General features: G+C 56.2%; 1 protein-coding gene across 2 annotated transcripts in view; it reads right to left on the bottom strand.

Moving 5' to 3' along the window:
* Positions 1–855: 855 nt before the first annotated feature.
* AHCYL2 (adenosylhomocysteinase like 2) overlaps positions 856–19243 on the bottom strand; it is a 77651-nt gene continuing 59263 nt past the window's right edge. For both annotated transcript variants that reach the window (XM_083840730.1, XM_083840731.1), the window contains exons 7-17: positions 16073–16179; positions 14556–14672; positions 11439–11502; positions 10239–10327; positions 8406–8476; positions 7608–7702; positions 6865–6963; positions 6378–6446; positions 6226–6304; positions 4806–4926; positions 856–3366 (exon numbers count right to left, since the gene is read on the bottom strand). In XM_083840730.1, the coding sequence (XP_083696856.1) occupies positions 3360–3366; positions 4806–4926; positions 6226–6304; positions 6378–6446; positions 6865–6963; positions 7608–7702; positions 8406–8476; positions 10239–10327; positions 11439–11502; positions 14556–14672; positions 16073–16179 (918 nt within the window). In that variant the 3' untranslated portion in view covers positions 856–3359. The remainder of the gene's footprint in view (positions 3367–4805; positions 4927–6225; positions 6305–6377; positions 6447–6864; positions 6964–7607; positions 7703–8405; positions 8477–10238; positions 10328–11438; positions 11503–14555; positions 14673–16072; positions 16180–19243) is intronic.

Raw genomic sequence — 19243 nt, 5'->3', positions numbered from 1 at the left:
GGGGGGGACCTGGGGAACCCCGGGGTGCTGGGGGCAGTGGGGGTGTTGGGGTGCATATGGGGGGGCCGCCAGCACCCCCATTTCCACCATTAGGGGTACGGGTGTCTGCTGGGGGCGGGCTGGAAACGAGGGGTGGGGGTGGGGGTGGGGGTGGGGGAGTCCCCCCGGTCCCCCCTGGATCCCCCAGTGCGGGTGGTTGCTTTTAGGGGCAACCCAGTGGGCGCCGCGTTGGTGCCACTCAGCAAACGCCGGCTGCACCCAGCACCCAGCACCCAACGCCCAGCACCCAACGCCCAGCACCCAGCACCCAGCACCCGGCACCCGGCACCCAGCGTGGCTTCGCGGCTGGAAAAGATGAAGCCTGGCATCGGCGCCTGCTCCGGCCCCGTGGTGTTTGGACTTTTGCTCTTTGGCAGCAGGAGGCGATGGAACGGGAGCAGCGGTGATACCGGGAGCAGCGGTGATACCGGGAGCAGCGGTGGTAACGGGAGCAGCGGTGATACCAGGAGCAGTGGTGATACCGGGAGCAGCGGTGGTAACGGGAGCAGTGGTGATACCGGGAGCAGCGGTGATACCGGGAGCAGCGGTGATACCGGGAGCAGCGGTGATACTGGGAGCAGCGGTGATAACGGGATGGCCCCGTGCCCGCTGCAAGGCCAGCGCAGGAGCCACAACAGTCCCCGGGGCCACAACATCTCGGCCGCCCCAAGGACACGCAGCCCCAAGGACGGCAGCCCCGTCCCCCTCCCTCACCCCCCCATGTCCCAGATTTGGGACATTTCTTGCTCCCACAGCTGGGACGAGGGACAGAAGTCGCCGCCTGCCGCCGCCACCCCGAAACACGCTCGGAGAAGCTCGTTTTTCCAATGTTTTATTTGTGTTTTGAGATTACAGAGTCTTTATTGCTGATCTAATACAATCACTCATACATTAATATTTAAAACATCCTTTTGAAAATGTTACGATTGCAAAGTTTTCGTTTCCCCACTGCAGGCTGACGACAGTTTTGTCTCGCTGTGAAGTTCAGAACAGAATTATTTTCCTTATACAATTTTGCTGGTGTTACCTAAATCTCCTTTTCCTAATTTTTTTAAAAATGCGTTACATTAAAAAAAAAAAAGAGAGAAAACCAAACCCAAACCCATTACACGTTAATTTAGAGATGATCACAGAATATGATTCCAGATTGATTAGGAAAAGCCAAGCAAGCGAAAAAGCTTACAGAAGCGGAACGACATGGGGAAGAGCTTTAAAAATCGAGGGGGGGGGAAAAGCCAGGTGGGGCAATTTTCATTTATTTATTTATTTTCTCCTATCTACCTGGAAGATAAATCGGGCTTAAAAAAATCGGCACGAGCGACTTGGCGGACGAGGCCAGCACCACCGCGCGCTGCGCAAGCGACGGACGACGGCGGGCGAGCTTCCTCGGGGCAGAATCGGCTGCGTCGGGGACCCGAAGGATGCTCAGCACGACCCTGCAGCCGCCATCCCCAAGGGCATTAAAGCATTGCTGCCGTCGTGCGAGGCGAAGGCATCACGAGCATCCTGGGCACGCCGGGCCGGGAGCGGGATTTTTGGGCTACGGGGAGCGGCAGAGCCCTGGGTTGCGGGGCGGGCTGCCACCGTCCCAGCCCTGGGAGAGACCCGACCACGAAATCTGCAGCAGCTCGGTGCACTCTTCCCAGAATTTTGGATCTGGGTAAGAGCCGCAAGTAGAGAGAATTTCGAGTTCGTGGTTAGCGACTGGTCCACGACGCGTCCCTCGCTTCTCTCGTTTTGACAAATTTCAGAGAAACTCGGAATAAGAAAGTGAAGGAGAAAGCCTGCCCCCGAGGCGAGCGCCTTGCGGAGGAGCTGAGCGAGGCCTCGCCACCAGGAGCTGCGCAGAGGACGTGGCCGCAGGGACCGCGGTGCCACGGCTTCTCCTTCCTTGTGCGTGAACGAGCTGCCTCGGGGGAGTCTTCACGAAGCCCGCGAGGACAAACCGAGGATCTCATGGGGGACTCGGGCACTGAAGCAGCAACCACAGGATAAACAAAAGGCTTTTGTGCTCCCAAGGTCGGCAAATTCACTTTACAAGGGCCACGTTCTCGGGCCGTAAGCGACACCGGTGAGACGCGCCTGGGGAGCGCGGTGCTGGTCGCGGCGTTGGGGCAGGACGTCCAGGGCTCCGACAGGCAGCGGTGCCAAATCTGCTGTCCGCCGACTCTAAGACGTCAAGATTTGATGCCACTGAAGGGTTTTTGTGATTCTGAACTCTGCTTGCGACCCTCTGCCCCGTGCACAGAATCGGGGTGGGGATTACTCCGGAGTACATCTCCTACACTCGAAGGGGATTTCCTGATTTATCACGATAATGGACAAATATTACCAGAAAATCAGACTCCTAAGACTCCCATGGAGGACTGAGACCCGGCGCGCTCTGGTTGCGTTTCGGAGAAGCGTGAGCAGCGTCCGTCAGTGGCGGTGCAAGGCCCCACGAGGAAAATAGCTTTGGTTGCACGGCAAAAGGTTGGCACTCGGAACGGAAGCAGCAGGACAACGCCGCGGAGCGGCTCGGCGGGGAGCGGGGCCGCGTCCACGCCACCACCTCCACGTCTTCGGGGGGCTGCCGGACCTGGCTCCGCTCTGCCGCCGGCTCCTGACACGTCCTCGGGGCAGGGCTCGGACCCTTCCTCACAGCTTTCAGCAGAGCGAAGGCGAAGTTCACCGAGGCGCTGGCAGATCTGTCCCGGGGGCAGCTGAGCAGATTTCCGAGCGGTTTCCCCAGCGGTCGCCGGTCAGTTCGCTGCTTCGCCGCCAGCCCATCAGCAGCATCCAGAACAGACACGTTTTTTCGCTGCATTTCAAACAGCATGGGAGATGAAATCCCAGCACTCTCCTGCCCTGCACGCCTGTTCCAGTCCCTGCAGCTGCTGGGGATTGCACTCTGCTGGAAGAAGCGGCCGGGACCAGAAGCAGGGCGCAGCCTCCACCTCCCCTCTGCCTGCACGCGTCGGAGCAGCGGTGACAGCGGACGGCGTGCGGTGCCCTGCAGCAAATCGGCTCCAGCAGCTTCTTCCTCGCCCCGCAGCACTCGCTTCCCATCCTCCCAGCCCCGGAAAAGAACAACCGAAAGAGAAAAATGAAACAAACGGAAAGGAATCAACCGTCTCCCAGTCCCGTGGCAGTACAAACACCAGTGGCAGAGGCCGCATGTACAGTATTCTAATTTAATAAATAAATAACCTAACACACTGTCTACTACATGAGCAAGCCCGGCTCTAACTTAGGAAGCTTGCACTGTTTCATCCTGTACAGTAGTTGAGAAAAGACTTGGGTTCTTGTTCCTTGCGATTCTGGCTACGGCAGCAGGAACTTTAATACCTGGGGAAGGGAAGAGAAAGCGAGGTTTTAGCCCGGCGCTGCGCAAACCTCATGGCACGCTCCCCCGAGCAAAAACCGCGTGTTTCAGGGGGGTGGACGCCAAGAAAAGAAGTGATGTAGGAAGGGACCCGGTCCTCTCCTCCTCCCCCACAAATACCGCATTATATTTAGACGCCTGCCCTCGCTGCCGGGTGCTTTGGCTCTGCCTCTCGCTTCGGATGCAGGAAGGGCAAAATTCAGCAGCGCCCGAATGATGGGGACACGAGGGCCACGGGTTTGCGGTGGCACCAGCTCAGGGAGTGGGGGAGATGCAGGGAAGGTGCAAATGCCTTCAGCACCCGAGCCTTGCTCAAACCAGCTGAGGTTATCAAAAGAAACTGGAGAGAGGCGCAGGGCAGTGGGAGCTCCAAGGCTCTCCGGCTGGGAACTGCAGGGAGAAAATCCCCACCACAACTGGAGCCACAGGTAGCAGGAGTCCAACGGCCCCTTTATATCTGGAAAAAGAGACTCTGCGTGCACCTGGAGATCTCCTCTCGCCCCCAGCCCCGAGCGTCAGGCCAGGGAGCTTTGGAAAAGCTGACGCTGCGCTGGCGGCTTGGGTTTCTGCGGCTGCAGCTGTCGCGCACGCCCCGGCCCCGCGGCGTGGGCACCGCGCCACCCGGTGCTGCCCGCAGGGTCAGGGCTGCAGCACGGCCCTGGACCAGGGCAAAGGCAAATCCCGTGGGAAGCTCCCCGCAGTGCTGGCAAGGCAGGACGCAGCACTGAGGGTTTGTTTGTACACAGCACAGGGCAGGAAAAACGGTCGGGATCTGGCAAAACGCGCTAAACCCCAAGAAGTGGAGTGCTTCGGCACAGCACTGCTCTCCCGGGGGCACTGCAGACCTGAACGCCCGGTGCTGTGCCAAGAAAATGCCTTTTCCTGCACGAAAACATCAGGGCTCCAGCCCCCAGGCTGGTCTGCGCGTGTGCAAAGCTGTCACAGCAGAACGTGAATTGCCTGGTTGGCCACAAAGACACCCCGAATCTGGAGCCCGGAAGGAGAAGGGGCTCGGATCGAAAATGATTATTTTTTTTGTGGGCCAGCCCAGGCTTGCCTGCGAGCTCAAATGCTGCCCTGTGCCAGCCCGTGCTCGTCAGGCTTTATAAATAAAGCTGCTATCTGACTTGGCCGAGGGCACTGCGCCGAGCTTCGCCCCGTCCGGGTGACAGCTGCTGCCAGACACCAGGGGCTCGCATCCTGATGAGCGCCCTGCGTCGGCTCGAACCGCGCCGCCCCCGTCCCGTAAGGGGATTTGCCAGAAAGCCCACGTCCCCCCAGTGGGATTAAATCCTTAATCCCGTCGTCCCCCCCTCATTCAGACACCGCGGTCCCAACCCAGTCCCCGCGGCCGCCCCGCGGGCTCGCTGCGGACGGAACGCGGCGTTGGAGCGAGCGGCACCTGTAGTAGTTGGGTTTGAAGGGCCCGTTCTTGTTCAGCCCCAGGTACTTGGCTTGCTCGTCGGTGAGCTCTGTCAGGTGCGCGTCGAACGTCGGGAGGTGGAGACTCGCCACGTATTCGTCTGAAACCATTTCAAGCCTCGGGAAATTAGTGGAGGGGGAGCGGCAAGCGCCCCCCCTGCTGCTCTCGAAAGCACAAAGGGCGAAAGGGGCAGCAAAAAGGGGCGTAAGGGGCAGCACGAAGGGTGTAAGGGGCAGCATGAAGGGCGTAAGGGGCAGCACGAAGGGCGAAAAGCCCAGCTCCCTGCAGCCCCCCTGGGGGAAGCAGCACGCTGTGGCCTCAGTCCCGGCCTCTGCTGCGTCCCCAAGCCGTGGCAGAAGCATGGTCCTGACCCCACGCAGCAGCCGAGCCCTTGGGACGTGGTAGCAGGTCCCAGGTGCTTGCCCCATCCTTCCTCCTGCGTCTCAGCATCGATGGCTGCATCTGGAAACCCGCCTACATCACAGCCCGGCTTTTCCCCTACTGAATAAAACCCAAACCCCCGGGCCAGCCGCTCACTCCCTGCCCCCAGTTCTTGGCACCCAGGACCAGGACTCTTCTCCCCAAGACCTTGGGCGCAGCAAAGGGAGCCCGCTGCTATCTGCGCCGCGCTCAGTGTCTTATCAGTGCCTTATCCCACTGCTGGAATTTCAGGGGACTGAGGGGCTGAGCACGCTGGCACCACACCGAGCTGTATTTCGGGTGGCAGCCGACGTCTGAGTCTGGGTCTGAAGGAGTCAAGTTGAGGCGCCCAAACCCAGCTCCAGCGCCTCTGAGCGAACAGCAGACGTGCTGCCATGAGGCTGGAGTTCAGTTTTGAAACGAGAGCTGTGCTCCCCTACGAGCTCCACCGTGACGAACGCAGCAGGCTTTCCCGCTGCCTGGATGCCCTACCGAGGCAGGAGACACCTAACTTACACCCAAGCTAGGGACAAGCTGCACCCGGTCCCAAAAAAAACACAATTAAGCCAAAAAAGACCGGTTCTGCAGCAAAAGCGCGGTCCGTATAGCTGCGTTCTCGGTGGGGTCCTGCTGGCAGAGCTGCTGGCAGGGACCACGTGTCCTCACGGCCAGCTACGGGAGCTCTGCGGGCAGAAGCCCTGCACGAAAATCTCCTGAATCAGCACGGGCGTGCGCCGGCAGTGAGCCAAGCGTGGCAGCCTGCTTCCCCCAGGTGGGGCAGGGAAACAACGCGTCCGGCTCCGAAATAGAGCCAGGACCCAGCGGGAGGAGCTTGCTGGAAGACCCCGAGCTCGGCAGGGAGGTGAACAGGAGAGCCCAGGGGGCTGCGACGCCCCGCTGCTGCCAGCCCAGCCTGGCAGAGCCTCCCGTCTGTTCGGTCTCAGTTGGAAAAAGAAACGAAAGAGGAAGCAAGGTTTACCCATCTTCTTAGGCAGCAAGTAGACATCTTGCTTGTAGCGGCCCTCGGGAGCGTTGTACAGCTCTATCAAAGCCAGAGCCTGGGTGGAGAAGACCCTTTGGTGAGTAACCGCAGCCCGCCACGGAGCCAGACGCGGCCCGAACCCCGCTCACCTGCGTGGTGGCAGTGATGGAGAGCACGAAGGTGGGGACGGTGGAGCAGCTCAGGTTCAGCAGGCGGCCCTGGGGAGCAAAAATCTGCTGTTATCCCTGCCTGGCGCCAACACCAGCCTGCAGCCTTTCGTACAGAAGGGGAAACGCCTCCCTTCTGGGATGAAGCAACGTTTATCCGTGTGCTTGAATGCCAAGGTGTCGGTTGTCCCTGGAACTCAGTAAAACGATCCAGAAGGGAAAATCAGATGAAATGCCCTGCAGGGGATGCCGCTGGGGTGGGATATGGGAAAACAGAGGAAGCTTTTCTGCATCCCAGCAACTCCTCAGCCAAACCAGGGTGAAACCAACCCTTTCTAGCAGAGGGCCTGCTGAGTGCTGAGCCCCAGGAGGCGATTTTTGGAAGTGTTTTGGTTCCACGCTGTGCCCAGCCCTGCTTTTCTCCGTCCCCAGGAGGAGGGCAGTCTCATTCCCTCCGCGTGCAACTCACCTCCGCCAGGAGGACTATTCTTTTCCCGTCTGGCCAGATGACGTGGTCCACCTGGGACCTCACCCTCTCCCAGGTCAGCTCCGGTGTGCGCAGGCTTGCCTGAAACACGGCGTTAGAACGGTTAAAGCCCAGGCCAGAGAGCAGAAAAGAGAAGCTACAGAAGAGGAAGGAAAAGAGGAAGCAACTCGCCGACATTATTCTAGTTTCCTTTGGGCCCGGTCACAGTCCCAGGCCGATGGAACCTTTATGAATCATAACCTGAAAATGTTTTTTACGGTTAGGGTGCTCCAGCGACAACGGTTGTTTGAGCTCTTCTGGCTGAGAAGGATTTAGGGTCACCAGCTGAACCGTACACGGCCACGGTCACTTCTTGCCAGCGAGGTGGGCTCAGCCGCACAGAAAATGGCTTTAAACGCGGAGCTTTGGCAAAACAAATTCCCTTCAGACAAGGTTCCCCTGGTTTTCTGCCCCCCTCTAATAACAGCTGGGCAGATTTCGGTGCAGCGAGGGGGCCGAGCGTGCCGAGCTGCCACCAGGCTGAACCAGGCTGGGTCCGAACGGCGCACCAGCAGGGAAGGAGAGGCACCGGCTGGAGGAGGGGATCCACTGCCTCTCAGGGGAAGGGATGAGGCTGCTGTGGGGGTACGGATTATTTCACCTCCTCTAGGGTGCTTGCTAAAGGGGCACCGGTCACACACCGGGGCCAGAGGGCCCTGAAAGCACCACCGTCACCCCGCGCTCACCACGTCGATCTCCGTGTTGGAGTGCCCCATGTTGCAGACGATGCAGCTGTTCTTCATCCGGTCCAGGTGCTCCCTGGTCACCACGTTCTTGTTGCCTGTAAGGCAGCAACATCGGTCAGAAATGGCAGTATTGGTAAGAAATGGCAATTTCGGTCAGAAATGGCAGTATTGGTAATAAATGGCAATGTCGGTCAGAAATGGCAATATTGGTAATAAATGGTAGTATCGGTCGGAAATGGCAGTATTGGTAAGAAATGGCAATATCAGTCAGAAATGGCAGTATTGGTCAGAAATGGCAAAATCCATGATAAATGGCAATACTGGTAATAAATGGCAACATCAGTCAGAAATGGCAATATCGGTCAGAAATGGCAATATTGGTAATAAATGACAATATCAATAATAAATGGCAATATCAGTAATAAATGCCAGTATTGGTAATAAATGGCAATACTGGTCAGAAATGACAATATTGGTAATAAATGGTAAGATCGGTCAGAAATGGCAGGATTGGCCATAAATGGCAATATCAGTAATAAATGGCAGCATTGGTAATAAATGGCGATATCAGTAATAAATGGCAGTATCAGTAATAAATGGCAGTATCAATGATAAATGGCACTATTGTTAATAAATATTATGAAATGCAAAAGCAGGAGTGACGTGACGAGCCCGTTCCCATACTGCCACGGGCAGGGGCACGTCACCCGTGACCTTCCCCGTGGTTTTGCCCTTTCCTTTGGAAAATGATGGACCCGAAATTCGGGTACCCGTCCGCCCGCCCCCGGCACCGCGCACCTGTGCAGGTGATGACGATGTCGACCTGTCTGATGACTTCGTTGAGTTTCACGAGCCGGAATCCGTCCATGCTGGGAGGGGAAAAAATACAGGGTGTGAGAAGGAGCAAAAATGAGCCAAAAATAGAAAAAAAAATCAAGTGACTCTCAGATATTCGTTTTAACCAAGGCCAGAGGCTGCAAACAGCAATGCAGTGTGCTGAGGGACACACACGTACCCTGAGCCATCAGGATTGCTTCTGGAATTGGGGTCTGTTGTGCGAGAAGTGACTTTTGAAAAGTGTTTTGGGGGGTTTCACGTTTTCTGCCAAGGACTCCGCATGGAAAAAAATCTCAATTTTGGACTGAGACAGCTTTTTTTAAAGCTGCTGCTCCTGCAAAGCACATCCAGAACGTGCAGATAAACTCTCCTGCTGCAGAATCCTTCCTGATCCGGATTTACAAAAAAAAAACGAGCCACCCCAAACCCACAGATGTCTCTCATTAACTTCACAAATCTCTATTTAGGCACCTAGGTGATATTTAGAAGTGCTGAGCACTCAGCAAGTCTGCCCAAACTTCGCCGAGAAAGGTGTGTTCAGCACATCTGATAACGAGGGCAGGATTTTTTAGGACTTTTTTGACAGTCCTCCCGGGAGTTTATTTCTGTGACTCTCACAAGCTGCAAAATCACAGTTACTATAAAAAAAAAAGTGTTGGTTTTTCTTTTTTTTTTTTTTTCTTTTTTTCCTGCTGGATCTCTCAGGACATCCCGGTTGCTGTCCTCCCCACTGCAAACTCCCTTTAAAAGGGGCTGCGTGGTTTCACCTTGTGCAGAACCCCACATGTGGGTGCCGGAGGGGAGCCCCTTGGCAGAGGGCAGTGGGTGCTGGATGAGGCTCAGAGGGTGCTGGATGAGGCTCAGTGGGTGCTGGATGAGGCTCAGAGGGTGCTGGATGAGGCTCAGAGGGTGCTGGATGAGGCTCAGAGGGTGCTGGATGTGGCTCAGAGGGTGCTGGATGTGGCTCAGAGGGTGCTGGATGCGGCTCAGAGGGTGCTGGATGTGGCTCAGCGGGTGCTGGATGAGGCTCAGCGGGTGCTGGATGAGGCTCAGCGGGTGCTGGATGTGGCTCAGAGGGTGCTGGATCAGGCTCAGAGGGTGCTGGATGAGGCTCAGTGGGTGCTGGATGAGGCTCAGAGGGTGCTGGATGAGGCTCAGTGGGTGCTGGATGAGGCTCAGAGGGTGCTGGATGAGGCTCAGTGGGTGCTGGATGAGGCTCAGAGGGTGCTGGATGCAGCTCAGCGGGTGCTGGATGTGGCCCAGCTGCCCCCGTGGGGCTCCTGCAGACTCAGGGAGGCTGCAAAGCGCACAGGCTGACCCGCCAGTTGATTAGTGCCGCTAATTAGTCAGGGCTCATGCTCCCGCCGTGGGGCAGGAGCATGGGGCAGGGGCAGGAGCAGCGTGGTGGCACCGAGCTGACTTTTCCCTGCAGGAGGTGAGGCCGGTGGGACCGCAAGGTGCCCGTGCCAGGGGACAGACGCGTAGCTTTGCAGCTCAGCAAAGCCTGGGGTTGCTCTGCGAAGTTCGTGGCTTGCTCCCGACATCCCTTCAAGGCTTATTTTTGCCGTGATGGCTAAAGTGATGCAAGCTGGCACACGGGATGCAGAAAAACGGGGTGATGCTGAGCGCAGGAGCCCTCTCCCGGCTGCAGAAGGGAGCTGAGAGCCCCCCGAGCGTGCTGAGAAGCCCCCCACCGGCCCCCCGCCAGGGAAGCACCGTGGCCGAGGGGTTTCTGGGCACGGTTTTCCTGAAAAAAAGCCCGAAGAAGACGCTGGGCGCAGGGCGAGCGCTTACCAGGCCTGCAGGGCGCAGATGGGATCGATCTCAGTCACGTACACGATGGAGCCCATGGCCTTCAGCGCCGCGCAGCAGCCCTTTCCTACCTGGGGGGGAGAAGGGCACAAGTGAGACACCAGGAGCTCCCTGCAGCATCGCTGCCCTTCCCTGAGCAGAAATCCCAAACGTTCCCCTTCAGGTGCTGGGCATCTCCTCTGCAGCCCACGGGGAAGGGACAGAGCCACTGCGAGCCCCGTGCCAGCCCCGGTTGCACGCGCACGGCTCCTGGGTGCACAAAATTCCCCGATGCACAAAATTTGGAGCAATCTAGGAGCTGAGTCCGGTGCCAGCTAAGCCAGAAGAGGCACTAAAAACATAAAAGGGGCACTCATTTTGGTCCCCGAGAGCTCTTTTTCCCCCCAAAATGTCCTCGTGTCCAGAAAGAAGAAGGATAACAGGAGATTACACTTAGCTCAGAGAAAGTTTAAGAGTCTCCCACAACCTTTGCTCTGGTTAGGAGGCTTAAAGGTTTAATCCCTGGGGTTAACCAGCCTTAACCTTCACACTCCACACACGGCGCAGCACGCAGGGGAACTCGGCGCTACGGCTAAAGGACCACGATTTCCCCAAAATGTGATTGCTTTGGCATCCCAGTGCCTCGGGGGAGTGGGCAGTCCTCGGCTCGGCCACAGCTGCCCAAAGGTTGCTCCATGGCTCATTTCAAATGAAGGGAGGAAAATGCCCAATTTCAGCTTTTTGGGAAAAAGAGCCCCAGTGCAGCCCCCCCCGTAACTGGTGTTAACTGGTCCCTGCAAGGACTGCCTGGGGGGAATATCCCAGTCTCACCTCCAGAGAGGATTACTCCTCGTGGGGGTGAAAGCACATCAGTAAATTCATTAAAAAAGATTAATTTCTCTTGTTTTGACCACCCTTCTGCATGCAACACTGCAGCTGCACAGCGCGCCTGCAGAACCCCGCCTCTGAGCGCTTTGGTAATTAAAGCTATTCAGGGTATTTCATGCTTTAAGATTCAGATGTGGTGTGTTTAATCCCAAGGACCGGACACCACGGAAAGAAAACCTTCAGTTTTGCCAGGACAGGGCCGTTCCCAGCAGGTCTGAAGTCGGCGGCAGCCGCAGGGGACAGAAAAGCCCCGCGGGGTGAAGCCGTGCAAAAGGCGCCCCCGATTCCGCAGGACGCGCTGCGCAAAGCCCTTACCTCCCCGTAGCCACAAACCACGACCTGCTTCCCTCCAAACATCATGTCTGTCGTCCTCTTAAGGCTAGGGAAAAAGGAGAAAGCAGTTAAGACCCGTGGTAAGCCCCCTTCCACTTGGCCATGATGTGAAGGATGGCACCAAGACCTCATTCCGCTCCTGTTGAACGCGTCGCTGCCCCCGGCAGGAGCTGTGCCCTCCACCCGGACCCAGCGAGGCCCCGCAGCGATTTGGGTGCAGGGAGGGGACCCGCAGGGTCCCCCCAAAGGGACTTTTCCCTCTGGGGAGGGTGGGTGCTGCCAGCGCGGAGCTGCCACCAGGAGGAAGGATTTGGGGCTTGGGTCTCTCCTTGTTGGGTTCGGTGGTGCTCCGGAAATCTCTAAAATCTTTCCAGAAACACTTTTGTTTTTTTTCTCCATTTTCGCAAAGCCAAAATACCTCGTAGAAACAGCTAGAGGAGGAGCAGACAAGCGGTAATTTATTGCCAGAATCGCAGCGCTTTCTATAAATAAAGCTCTCCCTTCCACTCGGTTTCCTCCTCGTTCCCCCCGAAGAGCGCCCTACATCGCGGGCTATTTTTAGCACACATAAATAGGTTAGCAGTGCAGGGAAGGTGAAATTCCCTTCCACTTCCAGGAGAATTTAGGCGACGACCCCGGCAGATTTAATTGGGCCTGTGCTCAGCTCTGCCTTGGCCCCGTTCAGGTGCGTGGCCCGGAGCACCTCAAACCCCAGCCTTCCTCCTCGGGGAGCCCATCGCCCGCCATGACCGAAGCCGACACGACGAAGAGGCTTGTTTAAGGATTTCAACCTTTTTTTTATCCACCAACAGCACGTGAACACACGGCTAAAGAACCGTAACGTCCCCAGACCCTCAAATTTTGGGGCAGCCCTTCCCCAGGCGGCTGGGCCCCGGGACAGAGGCTGCCCTGGGTGCCTTCAGCCACAGTCGGGGACCCCAGGGCCATAACGCAGAGGGACGGGGACTTAACGATGGGACTGACTTCATCAGGACCTTATCCCCGTATTGCTTTGGTCAGCGACGCGTTGCCCCTTGGGTACGATCCTGTATGCTGCTCCACCTCTCAGATTGTACCAGTCTGGGAGATTTCGGTTGAACTTTCCAAGGTTTGAGGGCAGGAAGAGCAGGAGGCTGCTGGCCACCACGTTCTGGCTCCTGTGGCCTTGGTACAGAAAGGCCAGCCACCAGCACAGCTCACTTGAGCCCAAAACACGGTCTTTTAGGACAACAGAAATGTGGGGATGAGACCCCAAGTGCAGTGGGTCAGCCAGGGGAGTGTATTTGGTGGTGCACGAGCTCCTATGGCACTTACACACGTTTTAAAGCATCGGGACACGCAGGTGCCCAAACACGAGCCCTCCTCACTCCTCCTGCTCAGGATGACCACGACCAGAAAACCCACTCCTAAGCCAAGATGATGGATGAGGCACGCCACTAAATATCCCGTGAATTATTATTAATGTAAGATTTAGGAAAGAGGTGTTGGAGTGGGTTTTGTGATGAACACGAGGCCTGCTCCGGGTCTCTGAGATACTCAGGGGGAAGGCGATTGAGGGCAGCGGCACTGCCAGGTGAGCTCTGAGGGAGCAGGAGGAGACATTCTGACTTCAGCAAGGAACCAGGAACTGCTGGCAGGTCATTTAGGCTTTAAGCCACGCCAAGTTATCCACATGAAGACATGTTTCTCTTGAAAGAGGCAGCCTTCACGGAGAACACTTCTCCGGGGGTTCCTCCGCTGTACCGCAGCTGCCTGGCACAGAGCAGCGAGCTTTTCTCCACCTCAGCAGCATCACGGGGCTGCAAAGTCAATTCTGCCCTAGCGTCTGGGCTTACCTGTCTGCTGGGAGCACCAGACTCAAAATAAACTGTCCACCTGTCCGAACTGCAGGAATAAAACTCGTCCTAACCTCGCCTGGCTTTGGCAAGCTTTGGCGGTGGGGGTAGGGACACAATTCCACAAAAATAAAGAAAAAAGAGAGGGAGAGAGGAAAAAAAGAGACTGCTGAGATTTGCACCCTCTCTAGCTCACAACTTCAAGCATTTTGCACTGCATCTCAAGACCAGCAGCTTTAGAATAGTCCTTAGCAGAGGCCGGGTGGGAGAGGAGGACAAAGCCTTCATCAGCCCCGTCGGTCCCACCTGCTGCACCTCCTTATTTCGCCCGGCTGAAGGACACAACCTCAGAATCGCATCTAGGCTATGGGCACGTAACTGTTACGGGATAAATTCTCGGTCTTCCACAGCCTCTTCTCTTTCCTTTCTCTTGGCTTCTCGTATACACACAGGAGAGGGTGAAGAAAAGGAGACTAGGAAGGCAAAAATGTGACGCAGCAGCTGCGTGACTCAGCCACAGAAAGGTTTCATCCTGACACCGCACGGGAAAAGGGGAAGGGATGAGTGCTGCAGCCACTTTGCTGCTGAAGCCCTCGCACAGGAGACGCTGCAGAGCTGAAGTCACCCTCACCGAGAAGGGAAAATGCATGTGAGACACCTACACACAAGGAAGGGCAGCACCCTGAGAGCACGAGGCTTGGTGAGCTCCCCAAGGGCACCAAAAGGTTTTTCAGGAGTGCCGGACATCACTACGGCTCAGAAAACATTTAGTACGTCTTCCAGACACCGGAGGAAAAGAGCAGGGTTGCCTTCCACAAAAAGAGGAGCAGAGGCAGAGCTGAAGTGATGCACCCTATCCGTAACATAGCTGGGCTGAAAAAATGAATTGGGCAAAAAAATGAAAGTTTTAGAACAGCTCAAGGCTTTGCTGCGGGATCGTTCTCCTGCGAGCACAAAATTCAAGGTTTGCTGTCTGGCGTGCTTTTGTTTGCAGTGCTTGACATAGTTGTGCAAACCACCCCTGGCACTTTCTGACTGACAGAGCGACAGCTTCTGACTCCACGAGCCTTGCAGATGCCCATCTATGCCACGAATAGGATGGACCGGAGTTAAGAAAGGGCCTTTGATTTCCTCCAAAACATCATTTGAGCAAAAATGTTCTAAACCAGCAGGCAGGAGAGACACAGGGACCCCATCCTGTGGAGCAGCCCCCGAGGTTCACCATCCCCATCCCGACCCCGCGGGCCGGGCAGCGGGCACGTACCCGTCCAGGATGGACTCCCTGCAGCAGTACAGGTTGTCGAACTTCTGCTTCGTGACCGAGTCGTTGACGTTCATGGCTGGCACGCAGAGCTTCCCGGCTTTAGACAGCTGGTACAGCCTGCCAGAAACACAAGAAGCGGAGGATCACTGGAAAAATATTTCCCTTCGCTCAACTCGCACATGTCCTCCAGGTCCTTGTTGCGCTAGAATGAGCGGCACGCATCGGGGGGCAAAGCTAAACCCTCAGCAGGAGCTGGGCAGGGCCCTAATTTCAGGAGGAGGGAGCATCCTTCCTTCCACAGACATTTCTATCTGCCTCCTGTCCCTCCTGAAATGTGTTGCTGCCAGGCAAGAGGCATTTCATAAAGATGTCGGACAGAAGGTGCTCTGAACTCCGCCTGCCTCAGGGCTGCTGGTATTATGACCTCCCTCTGATGTCCTTGAAGGGACAAAACCCCCAAATCCTGCTTCAGGTAACACGATGGGAACTCCTGTAATTCCTCAGCTTCTTACGGCTCTGAGGCAAACAGAGGTGGCCACAGAAGGGTGACGTTCACGGCCACGTGCAGCCAGCCAAGAGCAGTGGGAGCGAGCAGACCCAGCTCCATCTCCAGCAACCCCCCTACGAATGAACTGAAATGCAACACTACTGCTGCGAAGAGGGCTTGAAATTCATCCCCCCACTCCGGACCTTGGGGAGGAGAGCCTGCCGCCTCGGTCAGTCCCTGCAGAGCCCTTCCAGGTCTCTGCCCCTTCTTGCTTTGAGGAGCCTCCCTCCCCACCTCGGTCTGGGACATCGGGCCAAGGCCGGGCTGGATGGGGCTGGGGGCAGCCGGGGCTGGCGGGAGGCGTTGTGCCCATGGCAGGGGCTGGAATGAGATGGGCTTTGAGGTCCTTCCAACCCAAACCGTTCTGTGGTTCTGTGTTTCTCCGATTCTGTGATTTCTACGCCCATTTCTATACCCAGAAACTCCCCCAGAGGCAGGGGCACACGCTCTCTGCATGTGCGCATCGTCAGAACACAGCCCTGACCCCAGGACAAGAACACAGGGAACCATTTTTATCACACTTTTGTTCTTGCACACCTCTTTTACCCAAATCGGGAACGATTCCCAGTGCTGAAAATACCACCAGGTCCTTTTCTTGACCCCACTGGCTACAAACCCGGATCGGTCGCTTCCTCGTTTCGGGTATTTCGTTTCCCTCTTTTGAGGGCTGCCTGCGCCTCTCTCCGAGCCCTCAGCCACTTTAAAGAGCCGCAGCTGAGCCTCTCCCAGGGGAAAAATAAAGCCAAAAGCAGAGCCTGCTGCTCTTCTCCTCGCTCCCCTGTTTTCTGTCACCCGTGGTAGGACTAACCCTGCTAGCAAGTCACCTCCCACGCCGAAGGAAAACCACAGACCACATACTCGGAGGCTCAACATTCAGCCTGTGGCAATGAGCAGCTTGGGCTGGTTTGCTAGAGGTGCCCCGAGGCAGAAGGGGCTCTGTCTGCTCATCCCTGTGCTCCTGGCCCCTTACCTGTGGACACCGGTCACGCTCTCCTCCACTATCCCCTTGATCTTCTTAAACATGTTGGGGTATTTCTTGTAAATCCAGTGCGTGAGGTCGCCTCCGTCATCCAGGATCTGTAATGAAGGCAACCACAAAGTCACCGCCCCGAAGACCCAGAAGGCCTGCTGACCCCAAAAAGACACAAGGGATAAATCGTGAGCCCGGATCACTCCTCATCAAGCCCAGGTTTTGGCATCGCAGACACCGGTCTGACAGCTCAGGTGGGACTGCTCTGTTTGATAACCCAGAGCAGGAGTGCTGCAGACCTTGGTGGTTATCAGGAGACCGGGGGAAATGCAGCAAGCTGCTGGGCCAGCTTCTCTCCCCCATTTCCAGGAGCAGAGAAGTCTTCGAACCACACGCAGCCATCAGATTTCCAACGTGCCTGCTCACGGTGGAGGCAGGAGGATGGAGAAGCGGAGGCACTAATGCCAACTGACATGCAGCTGCATCGTGAAACAGCGCGTTGAAAATCACAGAATCACAAAATTCTAGGGGTTGGAAGGGACCTCAAGAGATCCTCGGGTCCAACCCCCCTGCCAGAGCAGGTTCCCTAGAGAAAAAAACAATACTGACCCACTCTCAGACGACAGCTTTGGGTCGCTGCCCATTTGCTCAGGCTTCAAACCTCAGCCTCCGAGGTACAAACCTGTTCTTCACAGGGCCTCGAGTGCCCTGAGCCACCCACCTCCTCCTACCGACACGCTGCGGGGCAGGGGACAAAGCCGGAGACTTACTGCTTTAATAAAAGCACTGAAGATGAGGGAAGGTGCCCTACGAAAACCTGCCTTGGGAAGGATGGATGTGAAAACAACCAGGTCACAGAAATCTAAAAATCTCAGTGAAAAGAGATGTCTAAGAGCTTGCCCGTTCTCTGCTGGTTTTAACCACCCAGGGCGATACTGCAGATGGCAACACACCAGGTCACGGCTTCGGACACGAGGTCGTGACTCAGCTACAAGTCGTGTTTCATCCCTCCCCTGCTGCATCTCAACACGCAGCCAAACGCAGGGAGGGTGCTGAGCTCTGAACGATGCCCAGCGGTGGTTCGGAGAGCCCCTGTGCTGCAGGACCCCACCGGGATGCCTTACGGCAAGAAAAAGGAAGGGATGTAAGAAAAAAACAAAAAGCCCCTACGCACGTGCTCTTCCCGGAGTCCTCCGCACCTCGGTGGCCTCAGGTGGTCCACGGGTTCCCCAGCAGAGCCACGGCAAGGTGGGAGGCGGGAGGACCCCGACTCCAGAAGAAGCAGGGAGCAATCTCCTTGCTTCGCAGCCTTCGCCTCCCTAACGGAGCTGCAGGGGCTTGCACCGAAATATGAACGCTGCGGGCGGCTGCTGCTCCTCCAAAATGTTTGGAAAGCACCAATTCTGTTCAATTTCTGGGAATTCCCAAATTTACCTCCTGTTTAATGGCTTGGAAACCGAGTGAGCAGGCTGAGAAGCTCCCCTGGGCCACGCAGGGCTGGGAATTCAGCAGCCCAGCCCCCGGGATGTCTTCATTTCATTAATCCCCATTTAATAGGGCGCATAATCCTCTTTCTAAAACGCTGAGGGAATCGTGGGAGCCGGGGGTTTCTTCTTTCCTGGGGGGGCAGGAGATGGAAACCCGAAGCAGCGCAGAGGCTGGGTCCTGCTGGGGGGTCACCTCCTGGAGCAGCCCCCACCAAAGCCCCTGTGCTCACCCTGCGCCTTGCTCAGCTTCACCCAGGCTCCCTGCTCTCATCTCCGTTTTCCCCAGGCACCTATTTTTCTGGGAAAAAAAGCCTTTATTTGTTTGAGGGGTGAAGGATATTTTATTCCCCTGCTGCCAAGTGCCTCACCCCGTCCCCTTCCCAGCCCTGTCGTGGCAGCAGTGGATTCCACGCGGCTGATCCCCCCCAAACCCAAGCTGATTAAAATTAGCCAGGATCAGCTCGACCACAGGGCTGAAAACAACAGAGAATTACTGCTGAAAGGCGAGGAGATGGCAGGGCCACCAGGTCGGGGGCAGCAGCCTGCTCCCAGCTCAGTTTATGCTGAGCCAAGCCCTCAGCCCTACAGAATTGATGTTTTTCAGGGAAAAAAAACAAACAACAGAACTGAGCCATTCCTGTCCAGACAGAGCACTGCCCTAAAGGTCTGCTGTTCGCATCAAAAAACTCAGCAGATCTTTCTTTGGAGACTCGGTGTTGGGACTTCAGTTCTTCTCATGGACTTTGCAGAAGCCCAAACATCAAATATTGAGATTTTTGGACGGAGAGGACAGGAGAGGACAGGACAGGAGAGGACAGGAGAGGACAGGAGAGGACAGATCTATGCAAAGGCTGCCAGGAGCAGCAGAGCAGAAGCCAGCAGTGCGGGCTCAGTCCTACAACCTGGGGACGCAGCTCCTTGGTTCAGGCTGTCGGGGAAATTCTCAGTCCCCAGAACACGAGGCACCTTCTGAAACGCTGCCATCAGCACGGAGCAGGGTAGGTCCGTCTTGCCTCAGCCCTGAGTCTGGAAGGACCAGAGCAGCAAATATTGCCTGGCTTTTTGGCCAGGTTTGCCAGCTCCTCTCGTCTTAAACAGTCACATAAAAAAGATCTCACACCTGCTCTTTACTTGGTGTCCAGCCTCCTGTTTCTTGTCTCTAAAAACACAGACCTCCAAAATCAGGCACACGGATCTCTGGGAGCTGCTAGACCCAGGGCCAGTTGTTTTTGTGCTCAGACCCAGTTGTTTTTGTGTTCACCAGAAACAGGTCAGGAAACACCGACGGCTGGAGACACGTTGCAGAGCCAAGAGCTCTGAGCAGATCCTAGGAAAGCAAGCGTGCTAGATGCGTAGTCTGATAGGTTTACTTTGTCAGCTACCGACATTTTTGATGGGAAATTATTCCTCAAAAAGAAGAAGAAGACAGCACCACGTCTAGACTCCTAGCTTGGGGGTGGACTTTTTGACGTTCACATTTCTTTTTCAAGGCGGCAGCCCAGACGTGAACAGCAGTAGACTGGGAGGGACAACAAAAACACCTCAAACGAGCCAACAAACAATGCAGACACGTGCTCATCTACTGCCTTTAATTACTATTTGACTGAAGCAGATCACAAGCTACAAGGCTAAAAGCCTGTCGGGATGAAAACAGCAACTTGACTGATGGGAATTATTCCGCTCA

This window comes from Anser anser, assembly GCF_964211835.1.
Source record: "Anser anser genome assembly, chromosome: 1".
Lineage (NCBI taxonomy): Eukaryota > Metazoa > Chordata > Aves > Anseriformes > Anatidae > Anser > Anser anser.
The sequence above is the reverse complement of the archived record's forward strand: the minus strand, read 5'-3'. Positions and strand labels throughout refer to the sequence as shown.